The 25,827-nt window shown below is 40.3% G+C and overlaps 1 protein-coding gene across 19 annotated transcripts in view; it reads left to right on the plus strand.

Moving 5' to 3' along the window:
• LOC306808682 (ankyrin repeat and KH domain-containing protein 1-like) overlaps positions 1–25,827 on the plus strand; it is a 98,726-nt gene that overhangs the window by 25,981 nt on the left and 46,918 nt on the right. For all 19 annotated transcript variants that reach the window (XM_079319481.1, XM_079319488.1, XM_079319471.1 and 16 more), the window contains exons 3-10: positions 8,706–8,862; positions 10,142–10,289; positions 11,090–11,237; positions 12,308–12,541; positions 13,965–14,059; positions 16,499–16,736; positions 16,926–17,117; positions 18,546–18,655. In XM_079319481.1, the coding sequence (XP_079175607.1) occupies positions 8,706–8,862; positions 10,142–10,289; positions 11,090–11,237; positions 12,308–12,541; positions 13,965–14,059; positions 16,499–16,736; positions 16,926–17,117; positions 18,546–18,655 (1,322 nt within the window). The remainder of the gene's footprint in view (positions 1–8,705; positions 8,863–10,141; positions 10,290–11,089; positions 11,238–12,307; positions 12,542–13,964; positions 14,060–16,498; positions 16,737–16,925; positions 17,118–18,545; positions 18,656–25,827) is intronic.

Below are 25,827 nucleotides of genomic sequence, written 5' to 3' on the forward strand. Positions count from 1 at the left end.
GCCGGGCGAACAATTCCGCCCGTGGCTGAAGTTTTCCCTTAGCTAATCAAAGCAAGGCTGGCAGGCATGATACAACCACAAGAGCATTTGTTTTAAGTCTAGAAGTATAAAATGGAGTTGAATACTCTCTGGTGCTGCAGCCCTGAGGGGAGGTGTGGAGGAGATAGCAAGGGAGGGGAGAGAAGACTGGCAAGGGAAAAGGCATTGGGCACCCAAGTAGCTCACTGTGGTTTTGCTGCTGTGGCAAATCATTCTGGGTGTGTATTACTGGCTTTTATCTGTGTCAAGGGTGGGAAAAAAAAAATCCCTGACTTGGTCATTCAAAAAAATTTTAAAACGAAGTGCTAAGCTCCTATTTAATTGTGATATCCATGTAACTCTCATTTAATCCCAGCAAAGCAGCAAATCAAATTCAGGTTTTTTGGAGTCACATAGATAAACCACTGTTTAATCCCATTATTTTCCTTTATAATTTGAATTAAAGTTAGTACTGTGTTTTAAATATTTTTCTCAAATCTTATATTTTCTTGCAATCAAAAACAAATTGGGAAGAAGGTTTTAGTTACCCATGGGGAGAAGTGCTTTTTGCATTAAAAAATAAAAGCCAGAACAAAGCCAAACATTTTAGTGGAGCTGGTAGAAATAGTTATTCTCAGACAGAACTGGCAGTTGTTTCCACTCTAATATTGCTTCTGTCTTGATTGTAGTTGCTCCTTTAAAATCCAAGGTGACCCAAGATTAGGAGTTATCTCCCAGATGCTCACCTGCAGTGAGATGGGTGGAAAAGCTGTTTGCTGCTGCTGAAATTCATCTGTATATTATGATACCAAAGTAATTAGTGATACTTCCATATAAACTACATGTGATATGTATGGATCAAGTGCATGTTTTTGAGTGAGCAGCTTGATTTTCTGCACATATGGGATGAATGTTATGAGTGTGTCTGGAAGTCATGGTTCCTGTAAGGAGTCAGCAATGTTGAGGTTTGCATCTGGGAACTTGTTGCCTTGTATTAAGGCAGATATTTCTTTGATAGAGATTTGATAGAAACAAAATATTGAAAAAATTGAAAGTTTGACTTTCTTTATAAAGACTCTGGATTAGGGAACAAGCATTGTGAATTAGTGATGGGAAGGTGTGTGAGGTGGGTAAGGTGTTTTAGTGGCTGTTTGCTGTCATAGGCAGTAATCTGCTGTTCCTGCATGGTTTTCTCTCACCAGTTCTGGTAGTGTCTAGAAAGATCCTTTGCTGGTCAGACTTATCTTCCTGTGCTGAGACAAAACTCCCTCTTCTTTCCCCCAGTGTGAGGGCAGTGGGAGAAACAAGAGGACAAAAGAAGGACAAAGTCATCCTTCTGGATGTGGCCAAATGTTATCTTGGCACAGAAAAGCTCATGTTATTTTAGCTTTAGAAAAGGTAACTTAATGTTCATACCTGGGAGAAAATGGATGCCTAATGAAAGCTTGGAAAAAAATCAAACTGACAGAAAAATTGAGAGTTCTGCTGTAGCAAAATCTGGCATGGTCAGGATTTTAAATAAGATGAGGACTTTTGAGAGGTAGTTTTGCAGATAATTTTTCTGGTATTGTTCTGTCCTATTTGACCTCTCCTATGTTAACAAATCTCTGCTACAAGGTTTAAACCACTCTTTTATTTTAGTGTTCCTAGCTAAAATATGTCTGGTAGTCTATATCTGTCAAATACCTGTATTCTTCCTTGCATCCTAAAAACAAAGGAATGGGGTGGATTGATTTGGTGGAGAGGAGTTAAATGAAACTGCAGATTCTTTGGGAAGATTGGGATTTTTCTAGAAACATCCTTAAGTCTGTGTAAAGCTGTTTATCATTGCTGAATTTGCTTACTGGGCTTCCAAGCTTTACTAAAAATGGAAGTTGGTGGCTGAGGTAGTGAATTCCCTGACTAGGTAATCCTTATTGAAGTGACGTTGAGACTAATTGAAATCTAAATTTATAAACTGAAACTTAATGAATCTAATTTCTCAAAAGAAATGTTAATGAATATTGACTAGCTAATCAAGGATTTGTGTTTGTGTGGAATTCAAAATTAGTTTTCAGAGTGTGAGATATTTGAGCACAGTAATGTAAAAGGAGATAATCTCAAAAAGGAACCCTTGCCATCAAAATGTTACTGAAATAACAGTAAGAACTAATTGTGGCTGGAGAAGTACTTCCTGGCTTTTGATTCTGGAAAAGGAAAATCTTGCTGCTACAGCTGCTGTGCTGGAAAGAGGAGAGAATATGGTGGAGATTGCACTTGTGGGAACAGGAGCCAGCATTGAAATAGATGCAAATGCAAGTGTAATATTAAAAGTTTGTAGTGTCAAGTAAGTGAAAACTGGGAGCTGGAATTAGTGGAAGTTTTCTCTGAAGGTGTGTGTATGCTGTAGTGCCCTTTTAGGTTTTTTCAGACATCCCCTTTCACTTGTAAATTGCTGGTGTATATTGTAGGTGATTTCCTGTTATGTTTAAGAGTGTGGATTTGTGAACAAGGGATATTTTGAGATAAGGACCATGAAATGCAGTCCAGGTGAATAAATTTCTGCTTTTGCCAGAAAATGCTTAGCAGATGATCTGAACATGATTTTTCAGATTGCACTGAAAATGTCATTGTTGAGTGTCACAGTTTGCTGTCAGGAATATGATTTGTAGAAATTTAGAACTCAGCTGCTCTTGAAATCTATGGGGGACTGTGATGGTGACACATGAAATATTGTAGAATACTAATTAATAAAATTTTTAAAAACCCCTCAAGCTGTAGCTCTTAATTTCATGCTAAATGAATTTTATTTAGCATGTCCAAATACTAATTGAGAAGTAGAAAAATTAAAATTGCAGCCAGTGAGTTCTGTTTGTGTCATGCACTTGGTGAGATGGGAAAATAGTTTTATAATGAAAATTTTGTACCATGTGTATATAAAAGGATGTGTGAAGTGCAGATCCACCAGGTCTGATGGAGGTACAGTGAGTTTTCATTGCTCTGGAGCTGAGCTGAGGTCAGACCATAACTGTGATTTTCAGTGGTAGTGATTCCAAAGGCGTGTGCTTGCCTTGGAAACACTGAAAGCCTCAATGTAGTTTTTTTAGTGTTTTAGAAAACAAAGCTAAAATAATCCCTACCAGATCAAACTGTTCTATGCCTGGGAATAGTAGTGTTGAAATGACCCACTGAAAAATGGAGAAGCATTCTAGATAATGCTTTCCTCCAAAAAAAAACCACCCCAAAATCCCAGTTGGCATTGCTCAGGCTATACTCTCACTTATAGCAGTTATTCTCCTTATGCTGCAAGTAGACTTTCCTTGTAATTCTAATGTTCTTTAGCTTAGTGTGAATTAGATTTTTTTAACAACACTTTATATGTCAGTTTTTAAAAGCATGTGAATTTTAAATGGTAAGTGCACTCAAATGAATTATTAGTATTTTCGAATTTTTTTACCTGAAGAGCACTACTCAATATGTGGCTTTTGCTTTGAGGACTTTAGCCTGAGCAATCAGTATACAATAAGCTACATGCAAATATTTTAAATACATTCAAAAAATTGTAAATATATTTATGTCCCTCATTCTGGTGCTGCACATTAGATATCTTAATGCAGTGAAACTCGTTAAAGACTGTTTCTTTTGGTTTGCTTGGCTTTGGACTGTTGTTTAAAAGCAAATGGAGGATGCTTTTCTTTGGTTTACTGGTTCTGAAACGGATGTAATATGAAATATGTGTTTGGGGAACATATTTAGACATCATCAGAGAGGAGCCAAGTGCACACTTTTTTGCTAGCTACACAGGCAACGTGCAACTGCCACTCAGCCATCCCAGATCTTACAGAGCAGGGTGTGTTCAGTTCTGCTTGTTGCCTTCTTGTGTGGTAGCAGCTGTGATGTGCTGGAGTCAGTCCTCTTCTGGGAGGGTCACTGCTTGTTGGCATGAGGGTGTGCACAGTCTAGAACTTCTCCATTCCTCTGAATGGAGATTCCAGTAAAGAACCTAAAAGTTCCTCTGCTTCCTTGAACCCTTCTCACTTTGTTTGAGGTGCTACTTACACACCAGGCTGATTAGAGCAGATTTCTGACATACTGGGAAAAAGATAAGGGACACATTTCTGCACCATGATTCTCATTTTCTTCTTCTTTGGGCCTTTTAATGCTGTCCACAGTTCCATCACAGGCTGTCCTTAGGGTGTGTGAGCCCTTAAGGACCCCCAGCTGATTCTGTACAAGCTGAAATTTGGTTTAGACTTTGTGATGAACATGAGGGCATAAATTGAATGTGTTACAAGTAAATGTCCTCCAAAGTGTCTTAGAACATGTAAGTAAGTGTGCTGGAGCTGACAGGAAAAGCACACAATCACCACTGAATCTGCAAGGCTTTGTGAGGATTGTTGGACATTATCTCTTGGATATGTTGATCTTTTTGGAGTTGTCTCCTTTGATGCTCAGAGTGTGTCCTATGAGGGACTTAACTGTGTTTTCCAAAGGCTCAAACCTACTGGTGTTTTTTTTTGGTTTTTTTTTTTTTTTTTTTTTGTTTTTTTTTTGGTTTTTTTTTTTTTTTTTTTGAGGCAATATCTGTATCTCTGACTTGTTAAACTCAGATCTGAGAAGTTACCAGCTCATTTCAGGTTGCCTTGAAACTCTAACCTTGGTAGTTACAAGGTGGGAATACCCTGATGAGTCTGAAAGTCAACAAGGAAATTGGAGTGTTAGTTATAGGAGTATAGGTGTGTATCTGATGAGCAAACTTTTCCCTTGAAAGGTGAGTTCCTTGTTCTAATGCACCTCTGTAATCAACTTCAGGCTAATTTAAATAGTAGTTCAGTAATATGGCATTAAGGTGTGGAATATCTGGCCCTGAGTTCAGTCACCTCTTCCATTGTTGGTGCTGCTGGCCTTGTTCCTGCCAGGTTTGTGAGCAGCTGGCACATGGCCCCAGCAGCAGGTGTTCAGATGAAGAGCTGCCCACTACAGAAGAGGTGAAGATGTGTCTGGCTCTTATCTGAAGATGTGTGGGCCCTGCAGAGGCCCTGCTTTTCTCTGCAGAGGGAAAAACAGGAACATCACAGTACAGGTGAAAGTGTCTCTACTCTCTATTCTTCCAGTTATCTAATGTTCAGGAATATCCTTAAATAGTGACTTTCAGGGCCACTCTTCTTAGGTTTGGTAGAAGGCACAGGCTTTACAGTAATTCTATCCAACCTATTTTTGAATTCAACTTTTTTGCATGGCAGCTAATGTTGTATGAAGGCACTTCCTTTTGGCTTGCTTAAGAACATATTCTTCATAATTTTAGTGTTAAGCTGTAACCTTGCATTAGAAAGATCCTCTGTACAATTAATGATTGTGGACTGTTCTCAATACAAAACAATGGGTCACATATTCTCTTATCAAACTTCAACCTACAATGGTGGTCAGTCCATGAAAAAATGGAAAGGATGGCCTCTATAGAAGCTTGTGTGTAATATTCCAGGAAGTGCAGAATATCTGACCTTGGGGTCAGTTCAGGTAGTGTCAGATTAGTAATATATTAGACTGTAATAATGTGAAAAATTGTGATCACTCTTGTGTTGGAGTGCTTAGAATGATCCTGAGGATGCTTTCAGTATTTGTTGGATGGGAGGAGGCAAGAAGAATTTTGGCCAAGATCCTGCACGTAAATCACATTGCCAGAGTCTCTGTGTGTATGAAAGTGACACAAGAACAAGTGGTTTGGGCACAAAATTAGGTAAATTGGAGATTAAAAGACACATGAGCATTACAGCAATTGAGATTCTGCCATAGTCATCCTAAATCATAGCAAAATAAAAACTTCAAATTGTTATTATATAGTAAATTATTGAGTATAGTGTGCAAAAGGGGAGTGAATGAATGTGTGTCTGCAGTGGTAATTCTTGTAATCTGTCTCCCTTTGACTCCAGCCAGCCAAACAAGTGTCAGCTCTGATGTCTTCTATGGCTGTTGTTTAGTTTTGCCATGAGCAATATAAAAATAAGAAATTAAGAGCTGGGGATGGCACCTGGGTTGAGCTCTAGCTGGTGAGGTAAATAAAAGGCACCTTCCACTTACCCTCTGAAAGGCCTTGGTGTGGTTATAGCTCAGTTTTTGGAACAAAGTCAGAAACTGGAGTGAGCTGTAAGTACACTTTGACTGTCCAGAGGGAAGAGCCAGTGACTTGTGGTTGGTGATTCCTGCAAGGAGACCACCAGCTATAATCCATGGCAACAGATACTTGGAATAGGAGAGCTATAGTGGGTCAAGCTCACCTGGCTTTAGCAGGCACAGGAGATCTGTGGTGTGACTTCTGCCCTCAGAAATCCCAGGTATGAATGCCACCATAAACTTTTCAAACAGAGAAGGTATCAAGTGTAGGTCCTGCTTGTCCAGGTAACCTGTCAGTTCCACTGCCTTGGTGAGCTGGAATGATGGAGATAGCCAGGTCATGTGGGCTCTTTTGGGTTTTGCTGTTGGTGTTTTGGTAGTTTTTTGGGTTGGTTTCTTTTGGCTGTACTTTGTATTTTCCACTTCTTTTGTCAACAGTAGAGCTGTTAACAGCTCCTTCAATTAGACCTTTTTAAAGTGGAAGGAAACTGCAGTTGTGTTGTAAGCTAAATCTGTGCATTTTTAGCCTTTGCTCAGGGGTCCTGTGGATTTCTCTGAGTACTTTTCCATGTTGTTTACCACGGTGTTCAGCTTTGGTAGCAGCAGTCCCAGATGAGGCCTCAGTGCTGAGTTGTGAAGACTTAATTCTTTGTGTTTCCTTCAGCAGTGCTTTATGTACACTGCAATGCAGTGTAAGCCAGCACTGCCACCAGAAATAGTTCGTGTAAACATCTCAGCAGTTACTCCCTGAGCCATCCTGGGGAAGCAGAGCTGTGGAAAAGCTCTCACTTTCTTGGTGTATTTGGTACTAAATTGATGTCCTGACTCAGTTTTGCAGTGGCTGTCCCCCACTGTCCCACCTGCTTCAGCTGCAGAGGTGGCAGCTCCTTTTAAACCCTTTTACACCACCAGCAATCCAGTTTACACGAATACACAAATGTGAGCTGTGGCATTTGGGGCTTGTTTATAACCTTTATAACCTTGCTATATTTAACAGGCCACAGTTTGGAGGTGAAAGGGGTCATGTGGCCAGTGGCCTCCAAGAGTCCATGGCTCCTCATTTTTTGTACTCTGCTTGCTCTGGACTAGCCAGGCTTCCAACCCAGACAGATCAAGGTCATTGCAGTGTGGACAATTAGTTATAGATTGGTTTTCATAGCCCCTTGACAGTGCTGAAGGGATCCAGATGTTGGGATGCTGGAGCCAGGGAGGAGGTGCACAAGTCTCTTAAGCAGCTCATTGAACCTCCATAGCTCATTTCCATCAGCCAAGTAAGCTGCTGCACCCCAGGGGAGACATTCTCCATCATGGCCAGCACCACGTCCAGTGGTCAGCCAGCACTTGGAGCACTGCACCAGCTGTGCAGGGTAAAGTCACAGTGATACCTGGTGTGTGCTGGCATAAAGAGGTTTAGGCTGCAGAAATTTGGTAAGTATTGATTCTCACATTATCAGGAAACAAACTGGATCTCTCAGACTGGGGAAACACGTTGTCTGAAGACAGTATTCAAACTTAAAATATGATTTATTCTGTAATAATTACAAGGTGGGTTGTGTGAAATGTGGTGTAAATCAAACCTGCAGAGATATGCACATACCAAAGAGAAAATCTTCTGAGGGGTAAGGTGCTTTATTTCCAGATATTTGTATCTAATTTGGCCATTTTTAGCAGCTAAGGAATTTAAAAGTTACTGATTTATGACTGGTGAAGGTGGCTGATCTGTAAACCAGTAACTATTCACTTTTTGTAGCACATGAAATTGATTGTTTTATGTTTGGGGTTTTCTTTGTGGGTGGCTGGGAGGTGTTTGTGCTGTTTGCACATTTGTACATGAAGATACATGTCCTACCCACACTGCAGTGATTGTTGGCACATGTTAAATAGGCTGTACTTAACCATGAGGAGTAAAACCTGAGCAAAGAAACTCTTATAAAAAAAAGAAACTGGTAAGGAAGTTCCTTGAATCTAAGCGTTTCTACTATGTTATGTCTGTGAAGGAGAGGCATTGGTTTCAAGTACACTTAAAATATTTGAAATTTCATTTCATAACTTTTGTTCCTATTGCTAGAGCTGGGCAGTTTAGAGTAGTAAGTTACTGGGAATTTCAAGTAATACACTTGAAAGTTTTATTTCTACTCCTAAAAAAAGAGGATGTATTAGAGCTCAATCTGTTTTTGTTTGAATGGAAAAGGGGTAATAAGTGTTTTAAATTGAAAAATTCTTTACATTCAGAAAATATTAAATTAAGCCTGTTTCCCAAACTTCTGGTTTTGGGCTTCAGTGTCTGGATTTATCCTTATTCTTCCAATATGATGTTTTTTGGGGGGTTTTCAGAGTTCTTCAAAGGTATGAGTTGAGACTTTGACACAAACAACAAAGCTGCCAGTTGAAAGATATGGGATTTTACTGCTGTATTATGATTACTTAAATATTCAGGTCATGGGCAAATGTTAGCAGATAGTTTAGTTTTAAGTAGCTAATTATCTGGCATGTTTGCAAATGATTTTGAACTAATAGTGCATGTGGCTGAACTCTAAAACAGTGTCTTTGCATTTCTTTTGTGTGACTTTCATACTAACCCGACTGATGAACTGAAGGAATTGGTAAATTGTCCACTGCCGATGGCAAAGCCTTCGCAGATCCCGAGGTTCTCCGGAGACTGACGTCGTCCGTCAGCTGCGCGCTGGACGAGGCGGCCGCAGCGCTGACGCGGATGAGAGCCGAGAACAATCACAGCAACGGGCAGGTGGACAAGTATGTACTGAGCACCCTGCTTCCCTCCTGGGCAATGGCATTTTGCATTCAGATTGAGTCAGTTGTGTGTACTGACCATCCCTGGCTCCCCAGCTACAAAATGGGGTTTTATTTCAAATTGAGTTAGTTGTACGTACTGACCATCCCTGGTTCCCCAACTACAAAATGGGGTTTTATTTCAAATTCTGTTAATTGTATGTGCTGACCATCCCTAGTTCTCCAACTGAGGAATGGGATTTTATTTCAAATTCAGTGCTGACCACCCCTGATTCCCCTTCTGTGGAATGGGATTTTATTTCAAATGCAATTAATTGTACATGCTGACCACCCCCTGGTTCCCCAGCCGTGGAATGGGATTTTATTTCAAATTCAGTTAATTGTACATGCTGACCACCACCAGGATCCACAACTACAAAATGGGTTTTTATTTCAAATTCAGTTAATTGTATGTACTGACCATCCCTGGTTCCCCAAGTGTGGAGTGAGATTTTATTCCAAATTTAGTGAATTATACTGACCATCCCTGGTCAGCTATGGAATGGGATTCTATTTCAAATTCTGGTGATTTTATAGTTAGTACTTGGTCATGGAGCTGTTCTACTGATAGCTGCAGAAGCAGATTGCATCTGAAGGTATAATCCCATCAGATTATTGGCTTCACAGGGTAAGAGAAAAGTAAAAAAAAAAATTAAAAAAAAAATTATTTTCTAATCTGCTGCTCTGTATACCAGAGAGTGGGTTCCCTTCAAGAAAGGTGAAGTTCTTAGCTGTAGAAGAGTAAGTGATTGCTCTTGTAATTACTGAAATTTGTATGGTTGCAGTATTTATATTAGTGATTTCTGTGATACTTGGCTGCTGACTTTTTGGCTTTGTCTGCAATAGGCATTTGCATTGGCACCTGCAGTCAGCAGTTTGTGTCATGGTCACAGCCTCTGTGTATCTGGCATTGCCTGAAGTGGGGATAGCATCAGTGAGGTTTGCTCCTGTCTTGCAAACACCACAAAAACCAGCTTTGAGCACTCCTCTCTGCATCTGGTCTGTATGAGAGCATACTACAAGTTAGCAACTGATGAGAACAAGCTAATTTAGACAATAAGGAAAGTATCTCTCTCCATTTCACCTATGGAAATACACTTGAAAAATATATGTATGCAAGGTGTATTTTCAAGTAAAGCTTAGCACTGAAGTCAAGAGTCTTTACTTAGACTCTGTAGGGAAGCTGCCCAGCTGTTGCAGGTGTTTTGAGCTGACTGATTTTGAGTTGTAACTGTGTTTGCAGTCGCAGTTTGGCAGAAGCATGCTCCGATGGGGATGTGAATGCTGTCAGGAAGCTGCTGGATGAAGGACGGAGTGTAAATGAACACACTGAAGAAGGGGAGAGTCTGCTTTGCTTGGCCTGCTCAGCAGGATATTATGAATTGGCACAGGTAAGTAACAAATACAATTAGAACTAAACATTTGTGAAGCATTGGTTGAGGGACTTCTTTGATAGGTAAATATTTTAGCTATTGTGGTTATTGTATTTTTTTTATTATTTCAATATAATATCACCAAATACAGCATATTGTGGGTTTCCAGTTATTGTTTGGGTTTCTATAATGGAAAAGGCACTCACATATGCATTTAGGTGGAAGGGACTTGTTTGAGAAATGACTCCTGTGTTTTGTGATGTAACATCTTTTCTGGTGTAGTTCTGCCAAGCAAGAGGATCTAAAATAGCATACAATTGATTACTTTCTAAAAGCTCATGTCTCAGTCACACAATCTTTTTTTAAAATCACATTTGTATCAACAGTGCATTAATTTTTGTTTATTTTGACCTATATTGCTTCTGTGTCTAAGGGCAGCCACTTTGAAATGTTTAGGTGATAGTTCTCAGAAATACCCAACTTCACATTTTGGTGTGAAAACATGGGACAGAGAGAGAACTTCTCACCTGTGAGCTTGACCTGTGGGTGCCCTGGTCATTATTGCAGGTGACAGTTTCTGTGCTGTCATTCTGGTCAGTGAATTGCCCTGTGACATTTGAAAAATGTCAGTATTTTACTGGAACTTAGATATGAACAAATGTAGAAACTCAGGATTTTCTGCAACAGAACCCAGTGCAGGCAGTAACAGTGAATGGTCCTGAGGCTGGCACTGGGCTGTGAGTCTCACAAACCCCACTGAACTAAAAACAAAAGGTTGGGTGTTACAATTTACTCACAGTAGTGAACTTTTCCCCTAGGTGCTTCTAGCCATGCATGCCAACGTTGAAGATCGAGGGAATAAAGGCGACATCACGCCCTTGATGGCAGCAGCCAGCGGAGGCTACGTGGATATTGTTAAACTCCTCCTTGTCCATTGTGCAGATGTCAATGCACAGTCCTCCACAGGTAACTGGGGAGCAGGAGCACAGTTAGTCAGGCTGGCACATGAAGCACACAGCTCTTCTGAACATCTGTGTTTTTGTCTAACACTTCCATCCCAAGAAAACGTGACAGGAGCTGTTAGGAATAGACCAGATCTGTAGCAAATGTGTTTGGAGTCTTAACTGGCCATTATTAAAGATAGGTTTAAATACAAATTCTAATGGAAAGCATTATTTCTATAAAAACCACTCTGGTGTTAGAGAACAAGAAAACTACATGAAGTTTATCTTTTCTCATTGGTATAATCCACATTACCCAGTGATTGGGTAATGACTGCAGGACACATCCCATCAACACCAGTTATTTCTGTCTGTCCCTTTTTACCAAAGAGGACTTAAAATTCTTTCAGTGCATTGAATGTTTTCTATATTGCTGGTTCTTGACCACAGCTTAACTAACCTCACTGACAGCATTATTCTGCAGTTGGATTCTGTTTATTAAGACAGAATTTAAGCTTTGTTCAAATGTTCAAACAAGTCATGTGTCCAAACTATGAGATACTCTTTTCTTTCTGTTTAGCCATGTTAAGCAAAGTTACCTTAAAATTGACTGTAGCATTTAAAACAGGAGCCATATGTGAGTGTCTGTCACTTATAGTACCAGAGTTTTAAATCATAAATTTATTCTCAGCCAGCCAGTAGAAGGTTTTCAAGGAATTACAGGAAAGAATTTTAAGAAAAAAAAAAAAAGACAAAACAAAAAAACCACCCCCCAACACTACAGTAAAAATTACTCATTGATCTTTTTGTGAGTGTTTATTTGATCTAATTTTGTGTTCTAAAGTAGGAAACATAACATTGAAACTTGAAAAAAACCTGATTTGTAATACTGGCTTGGCATTAAAACTTTCATGTTACAGTTATTTGTGATTTTTAACCCAGCCTGGAATGATGGGCTGGAGTAACATTGCTGTGAAGTGAAAGGCAGGTGCTTTGGTGATGTACTTGGGTTTGTTCTGAGCTGTTACCACTGATCTCCTTCCCCGTGTTAGGAGTGGGTGGTGTAAGGGCTCTCATGCAAGCTCTCCTCTGCAGGAAACACAGCTCTCACCTATGCCTGTGCTGGGGGCTTTGTGGACGTGGTGAAGGTGCTACTGAAAGCTGGTGCTAACATAGAAGACCACAATGAGAATGGACATACCCCCCTGATGGAAGCAGCCAGTGCAGGGCATGTTGAGGTTGCAAGAGTATTGCTGGAATATGGTGCAGGAATCAACACTCACTCCAATGAGTTCAAAGAAAGTGCACTTACACTTGCATGCTATAAAGGTATTGTCTCTTGTTTGGTATTTTTGTTGAGATTTGGTTGCTTGGATTTATCTGGTTAAAGCTTTCAGTAATACTTTGAAATATCTTTGGAAAAGTTTTGTAAAACTGGATTTTGATTTTAAGCTCAATGTCACAAAATGCTCCTCTGTTGTGTAGTGGCATTAAGTCTGTGCTTGTGTCCAGATGTGGTGGATGTGTTTGACATGTTGCAGATGAAAACTTGTAACTGACTATGTCCAAACTTGTGCTTTGACACACAACCAACCATTCCCTCCTTCTACCCACTACCACATTGCCTATTTCATTCTCAGTTCCCTCACCAACTGTCTGTGAATTCTGAAAACATCTCTGTTGGTTCTTCAGAAAATACAGAGTTGGAGTGTGTGTTTCTATAATATCTGATGGAGAGGCAATGCCTCCATTATTACTGGATTCTTTTCCTTCAGTGTAATTTGGGAGAATGTCTATGAATTCTTAAGTATGATGAACTTTTAGGGACTTTTGACTTAATTTATTTTGCTCTTTAAAGTTTCTATGTAAATTAACAATGCGGTGGTGATCCGTGATCCACTGTGCTTCTACTGTTTGTTTTCCAGCCATTGTTTTTCTACAAATAGAAACTAAGGATGTGGATTTATTGCCACAGTAACTTTAGGCTCTGTGGTTAGGATTGAGGATACATACTATGTATAACCTATCTGAGGACTTGTATGTAGATTTGTCATGGATTTCCTACAGCATATGATAGTTCCTTACAGGGAAATGCCAATAATAGTACCCCTGAATGTGTTGGAGGGTCATTCTTATTTCTTTTGACCCAGGACCTAACTGAGTCATGGAATGTAAAACCTTGAATGACAGATGTTCTGTATTATCTTTGACAAGATGATTGACTGCTTTCTTGTCAGTTTATGTAAGACTAGGTCTTCCTTCAGAAAAGAATGCTCATCAAGAGGCTAAAAACTTAGAAGTGGCAATTTCTAAAATGACAGAAACTGTACTAGAGTTTAAATCAAGTTTCGGTAAAGCTCAGTAGAAGCTTTTAAAAATAATATGATGAAGATGATATGATATGCCTTGGAACTCTTAAATGATCTGTCTCTGTACAGTTCAATAGGAAATAAGCAAAGTTTTGTAACTTGAAGACACAAGGAAAGGTTCTTGTGTAAACTTGAATTAGACAGGTCTGTCTCCATCTCACAGCTGAGCAGTGTCTTTGGGAAAGGCTTTCTGAAGCCTGCTGACTCCTTTGCATTGGTATTTTTTAAAGGGTACTTTAAAAAGCCATGTTTGTCAGTTGTAACTTGTAAAGATTCTAATAGCAAACTGTAAAAATGCAAATGATTTCTTTAAGTTTATTGTCTGTACTACTAAAAGTTGATGATGTGGAATGCTTATTTATTTTGATCTGTTTCATTTGAAGGCCATTTAGATATGGTTCGTTTTTTGCTTGAAGCTGGAGCTGATCAGGAGCACAAAACAGATGAGATGCACACGGCGCTGATGGAGGCCTGCATGGTAAATACCTTTGTTTGTTCTGCTCCCTCCTTGGGGGGAGAGGAATGCAGGAGGTGATAAAATAGAGTGAGCCTTGGGTAAGAGCTGCTTGGGGGCTGCAAGGAAATGTGTGGTCGTTATTGTAAAAAAGTGCTTACTGTAGCTCCCACCAGCTTCTCAGTCTAACTGCTCAAAAAGAAAAAATACCCTCATTTTGGAGGGGTGATGTGTTTTAAATGCACTCTGTGAAGTTCAGGGGTGACTAATCTGCAGTGCAGTGACATAGTACAAGTCACTAGTTTGGGGTTTTGTTTTATTTTTTAGTGTGTTTTCCACCTTTGTTTTTATAAATAAGGTCTCTCGTGTGTCGTGGAATGAGCCTTCCAGAAGTGCACTGAGCTGCATGATTCATGCTTTACAATTGTCTGTTCATCACTGCCGGAAGTGCTTTGCATGGACAGATGACTTGCTCTCTTCTAGGTTTCTGTAAATGAGGTTGTGAGGTTTTTCTTTTGGCCTACCATTTTATTTTGATAAATAATGTAGTCCTTCGTGCTCTAGCAACTGTCCACATAATTTCAATGCAGCCATTGAGGAAAAACTTCCCTATCTAAGAGCATCATCTTAATAGAGAGTGTGCTATTGTGTCAATGCATATCTGCAACCATTTCTGTAGAGATCTTGGGTGACCTTTTCTTCAAGCTGGGAGCTTCTTTGAAGGAAGAACAGGGACCTTGTTTCCGTAGGAAGCACAGCAAAAGGAGAGAAACTGCATTTTCTCCCAGTAGCCTATAATCCTTGGAAGATAGCTGCAGTGTTTCTCCAGTCTGCTGAGAGCTGGAGGATCAAGTGTTCTTTCAGTGCAGTTGTGAGGTGATGATGCAAGCGCCCAAGGTCAGGTTGTAATGTGGGGAGCTGTGTCCAAGCCTTCAGATAGTGAGCTGGTAATTGTATCCTTGAATAGCCTTCCCTGCAGGAGAGCCTGGTGCCAATAAGGAATTCAGAAGGACAGTGGGTGCATGCTGTCACCTAAAGGAGATTGCAGCACAGCTCTGGCTAAAGGTTAATTAGCCCTGCTGTTCTGTTTAGGCTGGTGGGTTTTTTTTGGTTTTGTTTTTTTGGTTTTTTTTTTGGTGGTTTTTTTTGTTCTGTTTCGTTTTGTTTTGTTTTTCTTAGTTTCCTGGTGAAACAATCCAAGGGCTGCCTTGATTTGCAGGCTGTGAAGCACCTCACTTAGGGGAGAGAGTTGTGAGGTTTGCCTGCGTATTTTCATTTCTTTGGTGTTTCAGACTGGGTGTTCTGACGTTACAGAGAGTGTATTGGCATTTGAAAGCAGCAGAAGGGAAGATGAGCCTTTGAAGTCCCAACTCCATAACAAGGAATTTGTTTCTTGTTATCATTCAGCTGCACCCTTGCACAAGGGAGCTGTTCCACCAAATTGTTGTGACTGTTCCCAGTCTTCATCTCTTTCCATCTAAGGAATGCAGCAGGTACAGGTTGCTGGGATGTCTGGTGTCTGATCACCAATTCTTTTGTAAGTGCCTCAGAGTTTGTTTTGGTCAGGACAGTGCCACACTTAGGGTAATGGCTCTAATGAGGTGGCTGTGGGCTTCTAGCCAGCCCTCCCAGAACAACAGCCTGTGTTTAATGTGCACCCCTGATTGCTGTCCTTCTCAGGTTACCCAAGACCTGCTTCATGGGCAGCTTAAGCTTTCCCCTTTTGCTGATGTTGTGGCTCTCTACCAACTACATCTTAGGTGAAATGTGAATTTTAGGTTCTTGGTCTGTTTAAAGTAACTAAGAAGTTTAACAATACTTTCTTGAGAAGCTGACAGATGCTTCTATGTGCTTTGATTGGTAAGGATTCAGACTGCTCTGGCAATCCTAATTCTCTTCTTCTATGGCTTCACCTCAAGGCATTTTTCAGTCACCTTTAAGGGTTTTTCCAAGTCTTCTCTCCTGTTACCTGCCTTATTGTTACCCACTTCAATTTCTCTGCAGGTATCTTTTCCAGGGTCTAGAATTTGCCAACTGGGGCTTTTTTGGCTTTTTGTCTGTAGAAGTCATGAATCAACTACTACTACAAAGAATATGTTTTTTTCTGATGCTTGTTTTGAGGTTTAGTCGTGGAGTGGGTTTATTGCTTATGGCACTTGTTTGCTACCTCTAGTATGTTATGTCTCAAAGATTGTGCTGGACAATTAAGTCTTGTTTTTCTCTCAAGAAACAGAAACACCAATATATATCTAGCTCTTTTTTCCTCATGCATTTAAACCTGACTTAGATGCAGGTGGAAACCTAAATGTTGATTAGGTCTGAGTATTACCATAACTGTCATAATTAAACCACGATAGGTAAAAAAGGCCTGTCTTTGTAGGCTCATTTTCAGTGTGATAGGGGTTGCAAGTAGAGCATCAAGTGATCCAGTTGTGTTGATCCTGGGCTGCCCTTTGCTTGCAGGATGGCCACGTGGAGGTGGCACGGCTGCTGTTGGACAGCGGTGCCCAGGTGAACATGCCCGCGGATTCCTTCGAGTCCCCGCTCACCCTGGCTGCTTGTGGCGGGCACGTGGAGCTGGCAGCGCTCCTGATCGAGCGAGGAGCCAACCTGGAGGAGGTCAATGATGAAGGTTACACACCTCTGATGGAAGCTGCCCGGGAAGGCCACGAAGAGATGGTGGCCTTGCTGCTGGCACAAGGTGAGATCCCGTGGCGATGTAGCTCTCAGAAGGACATGCTGTGATCCATGGCCAACAGGTGTCCTGTGCAGATTGCTCTGCTGTACCCCCAGAGCAGAGCTCAAACACCCAAACTGCTGTGGGGGTGATGAGCATTCACCTCCCCAGCCTGAGTGTGGCCAGGTCAGTGATGGCTGTTTTGTTCCCCAGGGGCAAATATTAACGCACAGACAGAGGAAACGCAGGAAACAGCCCTGACCCTGGCCTGCTGCGGAGGCTTTTCTGAAGTCGCTGACTTCCTTATTAAGGCAGGAGCTGATATAGAGCTTGGTTGCTCAACACCTTTGATGGAAGCTGCTCAAGAAGGTCATCTTGAACTGGTGAAATACTTGCTGGCAGCAGGTATGTGTTCAGAGCAAGTGATTAAGCCCACAGATATCATGGACTTGATGTGTTTTATGTGATATGGAAGATGCCTGGGCTTTTGATAGTAGCAGTGTTGTAACAAGAAATAATATCCTCAGATAACTTAGCAAGAAGGAGCAGGCATGTGTTGCACCTCAGTGTTGTTTGATACTGTTAACAGAGGAAAGTGCCTCTTGGGGCAGGTGATCCTGTTCTGTATCTAGAAAGCACCCACATTCATTAGAAACATTGTTCCCAGCTATCTGCATCTAGGACAACATTTTAATACAGATAATGCTTGGTTTTGCTTGCTACTCCAGCTTTGACTAAGCCTGGTTATCTGCATTCAGGCCCCCTGAATAACCAGTTCTTTAGGAATGGTGTGCTGGGAACTAGTGGAAGACAGATTCTGGAATGTGCTGAATTTCTGTGACGAATGAGCAACATTACACACTAGTAAAAATTAAATTTTGCTGGAGTTTGGGGTAAAATGATGCTTTGATATTCATCTTTCAGTTTATAAAGTTGGTAGAGTCTAAAGTATTCTGCTTAAAATAATGAAGAAAAAGGAGCTGTATTTGGGAATATCTTCCTTGTTGTGGAAGGTGATTTATTTGTATGCTCTTTTCTAAGAATAAGCATAAAATTGGCTGGATTTGTAATTTTAGAAAGTAAAGCTGCCTGCTCATCGAGGGACAGTAACAACTGTGCCATTTGGTGCAATGACACCAGCCTGTGACACCTGTCACCAGCTCCCTTGGAACGCTCACTGCCTGCACTTCACTGCTGATAGTGTAGAAAGTTGATTAAGGAGCCTTGTTTTGGCATCAAAGTTTCTAATTATACCTCACACCTTATAAATAAGAAAATGGCTAATCACATTGGTATTTCTTTATTTAAGGATAATGTGTTACATATCAAGAGTCATGCATAGTTTTCACAGAGCTGGTGGATATGAAGCTAGACAAATTATTTCAACAAAATGATTTTAAAGAACAGGAAAGAAGGGAAATTTGTGGAAGTATATGGGTTTGTTGCATTAGTACTAATTCAGTGATGTGCATTTAGTCTGGTTTTCCTTGGCATACAGCTCCAGGTCAAATGGATAATCTGAAAAACTGTCTGGATTTCCTTTTACTTGATGTAACAACTGAAATCCTTCTTGCTGTAGAGGAACTGTAGGAATAAGTGAGCATACAGGTTTAGCTGCTTAGATTGTCAGTCATGCTTTGTCCAAGCCTTGGCTTACCCCCTCTCCTTGGAGTATTTTCACTATGAGAGCAATTTTTGCCATGAGAGCAATGCCCTTGGACTGTGGAGGCTGTTGATCAATAGGATACAGCTGTTATTAGAGATTTTGGTGTTTATCTGATGTGAAATCCTTGTTAAGGACATATCCAATATGAAAAAATGTTGTGTTTGTAGGAGCTAATGTTCATGCCACTACAGCAACGGGAGATACAGCTTTGACCTACGCCTGTGAAAATGGACACACTGATGTGGCAGATGTGTTGCTTCAGGCTGGTGCTGATCTGGTAAGGCTTCTGCTGCATCTTGTGGGCAAAGTGCTTTGGTCTTTGGCACCAAAAGGCAAAGCCTGTGTGCTTGGAGAACAGAGTGATAAGCTTAGGAGCAGAGATTCATATGTGGTCTGAAAAGAAGCATGAGAGAAGGTTTTATAAAAGCCTCCACATTCTGTTTGGTCTACAAAATAAAAGTTATGGGTAATCTGCTCTGAATTTAAAATGTTTTAGTATTGGGAACTCCTGCTCTATGTCAGTGTTGGTCTTTGAACACTGTTAGTGTCCTAACTTATGCAAACTGCTGCACAAAAACCCCAAACAAAGCAGTGTCTTTTAAATGATCAGCATAATCTGATGTCCTTTCTTATAACTCTTGGGTTTAGCACTTTGCTTTACTCATGTTCATTTTCTGTAATGTAAACTAAGTTGTTTATGTAATTGTGCTTTATTATTATGTAGCAGGAAAACCAAAACCAGCTACAGGGAAATAACATTTGATTTGTAATTAGTAAAAACAATTGATAGTTTAGTCTTCCAAAGTTTAGGAGCTTTATGTCAAACAAGGCTCAACTGGAAAGATTTTTATTTTGGTTGCCTAGGAGGAGTGTTCTCCTTTTTTTTTTTTTTCCCCTATGTATTCACTTCTATGTGTTTTATTTTGCTTGGGGGTGGGTTGGGGTTTTGGTTGGGTATTTTGAAATTTTTGTTCCTTTTAAAAAACCAAGAATGCCAGAAAAATTTATCATTGAACCTGATAAATCAGCATGTTAATGAAGTTATTACTTTCCAGTCTTCTTTGAGACTTTGCTTTTTTGGGGGGCTTATTAATTCTTCTGCAGTAGTGTCAGTAGTGTTCTGCTTCATTTGTTCTTATCAGGGAGAAAAGTCATATTATTGGGGGGATTATGGGAATTTTGGCATGCCTACTGCATTTAGCTCAATTCAGTGTTGGGTACCAAACATCAACCAGCTACTCTAGTAAAAGCAGGATAGGTTTGGGGGGATTTATTGGATTTTTTTTTTTTTAATATTGAAATACTTGGTTATATAAAGGTAAAACCTATTGAGTATTTCATTGTGGGGAGCAAAGCCTGAAATGAAAAATAAAAAATAAAAAATAATTGCTGTGCACAAACTTTAAAATATGCAAGATTTGCTGCTTAAATGTCACTGCAAATTTTTGGAGTTATCATTTCCCCCCTCCCATCAGTAAGGTGAACAGTGCTTGTGGCCATCAGCATCAACTTTTCAGTAATGCAGAGAACAATCTCTGTCCTTTCCAAAGTAAAGCTTTATTTCACTGCATTTTCTTGTACTGCCAGTGAAAGTGTGGAAGAGGCAAGGAAAAGAGAGTAAGGAAGCAAAGAAAAATTGCTTTGAAAGGAAGACCTGCAATGTAAATCTGCCAGTTTTGAATTCTGATTATAAGTTAATTGGGAAGTGCCTGCAGAATGGTAGCAATGCTGATAGCAGGTGCCTCTGGTTTGAAGCAGCTTCTGCTCAAACTCTTGTGTTGTTTTGATTTATTTGAAGTTAGGAGGTGTTTCAAATAGATTTGTTATTTTTGTTATGGGCAAATTTTGTCATGAGGGAGAGTTCTGGAGGCTGTTACCTTACTTCTGGGTATGAAAAAGCTTCTTTGGCAGCACCATGGGAGACTGTTCTTCTAGATTTCAATTTTCATTCAAATGAGTTTAGATGATTCCTTTAAGTTGTCCTAGGGAGTCCAGAATTGGACTTAGTCATTTAGCTGGTCTGTCTACATTTGTCCAATTAATTTTGCTTTACTGCTGGTATTCATACACAGCAAAAGAAAGTACATCTCTTGCTGCTTTTCTTTCCTTCCTTCTTCATCCTGCAGAGTCCCTCTTTCCTGGGATTGCTTGCACTGATGCTTCATTGTTTTCCAGAAACTTCCATTATCCCTGAGGTTTAATTCAGAGGAGCAAGACATGCAACATCTTTTTCTGTTGGAAAGCAGTTCTTTTTGAGGAAGATACTGGTTGTGTCCTAAACAGTAAAATCAAACAGGAGCAGCCAGGAAGGTGTCCTGGTCCATGGCAGGGATGTTGGGTGGGATGGTCTTGGAAAGTTCTGTTCAACCCTGACCATTCTGTGATTCTTTTATGAAAAGTTACTCTAGTCCCTATAGAGTTTTGTCTGAACTGGGAGTCACCATTACCAACACCTCTCAGCACAAACTGGTGTTGTTCTGGCAAGTGAAAACAGGAGCTGGTGCTTCTCAGGGACTGTTCCTCTGGCCTAGGTATCAAATATGCCATTCAGTTCAGGCACCAGTGAAGATCTTGAGAGTTCTGTTACATTCATTAAGAATGTGGCTTTGTAAGCACCAGGAAATTTTTTAAAAAATGATGGCTGGGATGAACTTTCTTCAGCTTGTGGTTCATTTCTCCTTCAGGCTCTGCAGTGACAAGTAGTACTAGAAATGAGCAGTGGCAGAGTGTTCATCTGTCTGTTGGAGATCTGCTCAGCCCTCTGTGGTACTTCAATGGATTTGTCTCCTTGTGACTAATTGTTCATCAAGTCTGGTGTGCTAACAATTCCTCTGTGCTTTTCTGATGCCCTTTTTTAAGGAATCCTTTCCATGTCCTTACAAAGTTAGCCTGTCAAAATCTGTAGCAAAGCTATTTGGCAGGCCTGCACCTTTTCTTGTTAATGTATGCATTTTGAAATCAGCTCACTTCTGCCAAGTGTATGAATGACTGAATCTGAGGCACATCTGAAGCCTTCAGCCTGTGATCCCATCTGTGCCATAGTTACATTCTAGTTCTCCCATCCCCTTCAGGAGCAGGGACTTCCAAGGGTCTCAGCTTGAGCTCCTACCACTGGATCAAATGTAAATTTTACTTGTTTGCAACCTTTATGGGGGCAGAACAGCAAAAAAAAAACAAAAACAAAAAACCCCCCAAAAAAACAAACAAACAAAAAAACCCCAACCACCCCCCCCCCCCAAAAAAAAAACCCAAAAAACCAAACTAGGTTAGGTCACAAAATCTAATCTAGTTTAGATTTTGTGATCTATGTGAGTAAAAGTTTGGAGATTGGAATTCTGAAATACAAATTAATAAAAGCATTTTTTGAAAGCAGAAATATGGTTTAGTAACTTCAGGAAAAAATATCCAGCATTTTGGTAATAGATCTGTTTATCAGTCTGGCAAGGATTGTCTCATTTCAAAGGTGAGAGGGATAATTTTTCCTATAAGATTTCTTTTTTTCTTTCCAATTTCTTCTTTTGTCTTTCCCAGCAGTTACCTTCATCTCGAGGGTTGTCTCAGGTGAGACGTGGGAGGTACATAAATGTTCCCACAGGAACCAGGTTAAAGACTGTAAATCTCACAATGAGTATTGATGGTATTTAATGAGAGGTGATATTCTGCTTTGGGTGCCTGTTCTCTCTTGATGTATAATCACACCTGGATTAAAGGAGATTCTGGTGTCCCTTTTGAAGGCAACACTGCTCTTGACAAGGTGGTTGCATCTTTGTCTGTTTCAATGTAACTGCAAACAAAATAATTTTTTTTTTTTGGACAGTGAGATCATCTCAGTTTTTCTCAGCTGAGAAATACAGACAAGCATTTTAAATTGGGATTTTTTTAACCTGGATCCTCTTGTAGCTGTACATGAGGCTGTGCTACAGGGAGTTGATCTAGTGATGGAGTTTACCTTTCTCCTACAAAATATATGGGTGCTTTTGTGCAGAAATTAAGAGATGGAAGAGAACTCATGAAGACAGCTTCATCCTTGTATTTTTCTCATTTTACACTGTTAGGGTCTTCCCAAAACTATTCAGTACTTGTTAAGATTTCACATCTTTCTTTGCTTAGAAAACTAAGACTGACTACCTGGCATCCACATAATTTTAATTGCAAAAACCCCCCAAACATGCATACCAGACTACCTCTTAATTCTTCTCCTATGACACAATGCTTTTACAGACATGTTTCTGTCATGGCAGGGATCATTGTTTTGCCTTCAGGTGATAGCATCATTCACACTTATGTGGCTCCTCAATTAAAAACTCACTTTCCTTGATGTGTGTGACAGACTGGGGGTTTATGCATTGTGTATGAGGCACCATTTAAAAATCTCCAAAAGCAGCCAGTCTTGTATTTGAATTCAGCTACTCTGGAGGTTGCTGTGTTGCTGTTACAGTGAGGAATCCAAGGTGGTGTTACATTTTTCCTCATTTTTGTAGTCACATTTTTTGGCTGTTGCACTTTCTGGATTGTGCAAAGTACAATGAAATTCTTTGTTTTGCCATTAATGAACAAAAAGATGCTGTGTCTGACCTTTGTGCTCTCTTTGTGGATCTGAATGGCTCATAGTAGGAGTTTGAACTCAAAAGGGCTTCATTGCTTGGTGTTACCATTGTTCTTGCCTGCCTCATGCCAGTAAACCAGTTTTCAGCTGGTGGATCTCATCCTATTTAAGTTCACATTCCAGGTCTTCATGACCAGGAGCATTTTTTTGTAGAGCAAGAGCAGTGAGTTCTTCTTTTTCCTTCTGCAGGACAAGCAGGAGGACTTTAGGAAATCAGTTTTGGAGGGCATAGAGCTGGGCAGGTGAGGTTGGCCTTTGATACTTGTTAGCTGCCTCAGGATACAGGCTAAGGATAAGCATGGCTTCAAGGCATCTCAGTCTCTTCAAACATCTGGAGACTCACTGTGCAGACTAGATGGGGCATTCTTATTCTGTATTTTCCCTTCTGTTGCGTTTTCTAAAGCTGGTTTTAAAAAATAATATCCCAACCTTCCCAAATGCAGCAGGTTATCTCATTGATGGCAGCCCTCATAAATCTGTTTCCTCTAAGAGCTTCCATTCTTAAGTGTTTACTTTAAACTAGAGGCCTAGTTGAGTTTTCAGGAAGTTATTTAGTAGTGGTAGGTTGGTAGCTGCTGAAATAGGAATTCAGTCTTGAAAATCAGCAAAGTGTTAGGGACTGTTTTTTTTGCATCAGAAGCTTTCTCTAGATCATTTTGTTTGAAATAATAATTAGATTTCTGTTAAATATTCACTGTTGTCATGGATGAGGGAGGCTTGTTAAAGAGCTGAAAAGTTGGAGCTTTACTTTGAAAATACAGGTTTTATTCCTGAATGTTCAAATAACATGCGACATTGGGGAGAAAGGACTCTCCTAAAGATTAATGTAACCATAAATATTTGTGAACCAAGAAGAATTGTGTGTGGGGAAAGCCTTTGTGTAGCTGATCTTCAAGTTACCTAAACCAGGGAACTCAAAAGGAAGAATAAAAAAATACCAGTGATTGTCATAAGATGCTTCTGATGACTCTGCTTCTGCTCTGCTCTTGGAAGTATTGATTTGTCTAGAAAGGAAATAAATTATTGCTGACTGGAATCTCATCTCTTCTTTGAGTCCAGTAGAAAAGGTGCAGACAGTGTAAACTCCTACCTGATTTGGGTAACACTTTCCCCTCCCTTCCTATCTGTTACCCAAACCCACAGAAAATTCTTCTCAGGTGTTCTTTCTATGCCAACAGAATCAGCAGGAGAGCACATCACCCAGGGATTTAGAGAATGGCTTTCCAAATGTGGCAGAGGTGTTCTCCTTCTTCCTCTTCCTCATTGCACTAATTTCCACATTCCTCAGGGCTGGAGCAGTGACAAGAGACAGGATGCTGTGGTGAGCCCTACAGTGCAGAGAGGCAAGGGGATTCTATTTGGAGACAATTTACTGGGTTTAGATATTACACAATAAACATCTGTGTGCACTTCATATAAATAAAAGGGAAAAGCACTTTGGAAAGGTAATGAGGATGTTTTGGAACAACTTTTATTTTCTCTCTCCTGATTTTGATTATCTAATGCAGCTGAAAAAGAGATAGGTATAGATAGGTATAATCTTTGAAATTTGATTATTCTAGGTAAAAAGACAGGATGTGAGGAGACAAAGGCACTGCACTGCCTCAGCTTCTTATTTTGGCTTGTCCTAGATATCTTCCCATAAAGCTTGAGTTGATGCTGCTTGATAACCATTATTAGGGCTATAGAGAGTGCTGAAGTCAGAATTAACTTTGTCTTAAAATAAAACATGCGTTTCTATCTTCCAATGTGAAAAATGCCATCAAAATGCCATAAGTTTTGAAGATCTACAGCAGGTGGGCACCCAAATGGTTTGGTTTGGCTGGACTGATGGTGTGCATGGTGCTGCAGGGTTTGGAAGTGTGTAGTAGCTGAGGATTGAGCTCTGCCTGCTTGAGGAAGTGACAGTTGGTTAAACTGGGCAGAGTCACTGCATTGCATTTAAATGAGGAAACCTCCTGGCGTCCGTGTTTGAGACTTCCAACAGTGAAGTCTGTTAGGAAGGCAGAATGTTGCAAATAATTATTTCTTACTGCCAGTTATCTGCTACATCTCAGTGCAATATAGGATGCTTTTCACTACCTTGAATATAGTTAAGGTGACCTAAAATAAATTTTGCATCTTGCCATCTTTGCATCAGTAAGGATTTGGAACTGGTGTGAAACAGTCCAGCAGCAGTGTCCAGATCCTGGTCAGGAATTCTTTGCATCCACAGCTTCTTTGGGAGTGATGTGCTGGTGGAGCCAGAGGTTTGGTTTGCTGTGCTTCAGGCACACAGTGGCTTCTGGCTCTTTAGGATCTCTTGGCAGTGGCTGTGGAAGGAAAAACTATGCCAAATACCAGAGTAAGCATCAGGACTCAAGGGCATGTCACTAATTCTTACAATCATAGAGCCACATGTTAACATAATTAGCTTTACATGTCCTGCAAATGTTTCTGCCATGCAGACAGTCCAGAAGCAGGTATTTATTGACATCCAAGCAGTCATTGCCCTGTGAGAAGAATCTGTTAAATGAAAAAAAAAAAAATTTACTTCAGTAGTAAGTCTGTAAGATTTGCTGTCTGCTTGTGTGCTGTACTGCTGAGTAAGCAAAGAAATCAGAGCTCTAATGTGGGATTTAGCAGTGGTGGACAGTAACACAAAGTTCTTGTGAAGGCTGAGGAGCAGAGCAGGAGAGGGGCAATGTAACCTCTTACAGTGAAGGATGGGCTTGGACTGGGGGCCAGTCTCCAACAGAAGATCCAGTCAAGAGGTTTTTTCTCCAAGTATATGAACAAAATCTAACTTAATGTGCAGCTTGCAACTGAAGCAAGCCATATGTCAAAGGCCATATGCAGCATTT

The sequence above is a fragment of the Erithacus rubecula genome (assembly GCF_903797595.1).
Source record: "Erithacus rubecula genome assembly, chromosome: 16".
Lineage (NCBI taxonomy): Eukaryota > Metazoa > Chordata > Aves > Passeriformes > Muscicapidae > Erithacus > Erithacus rubecula.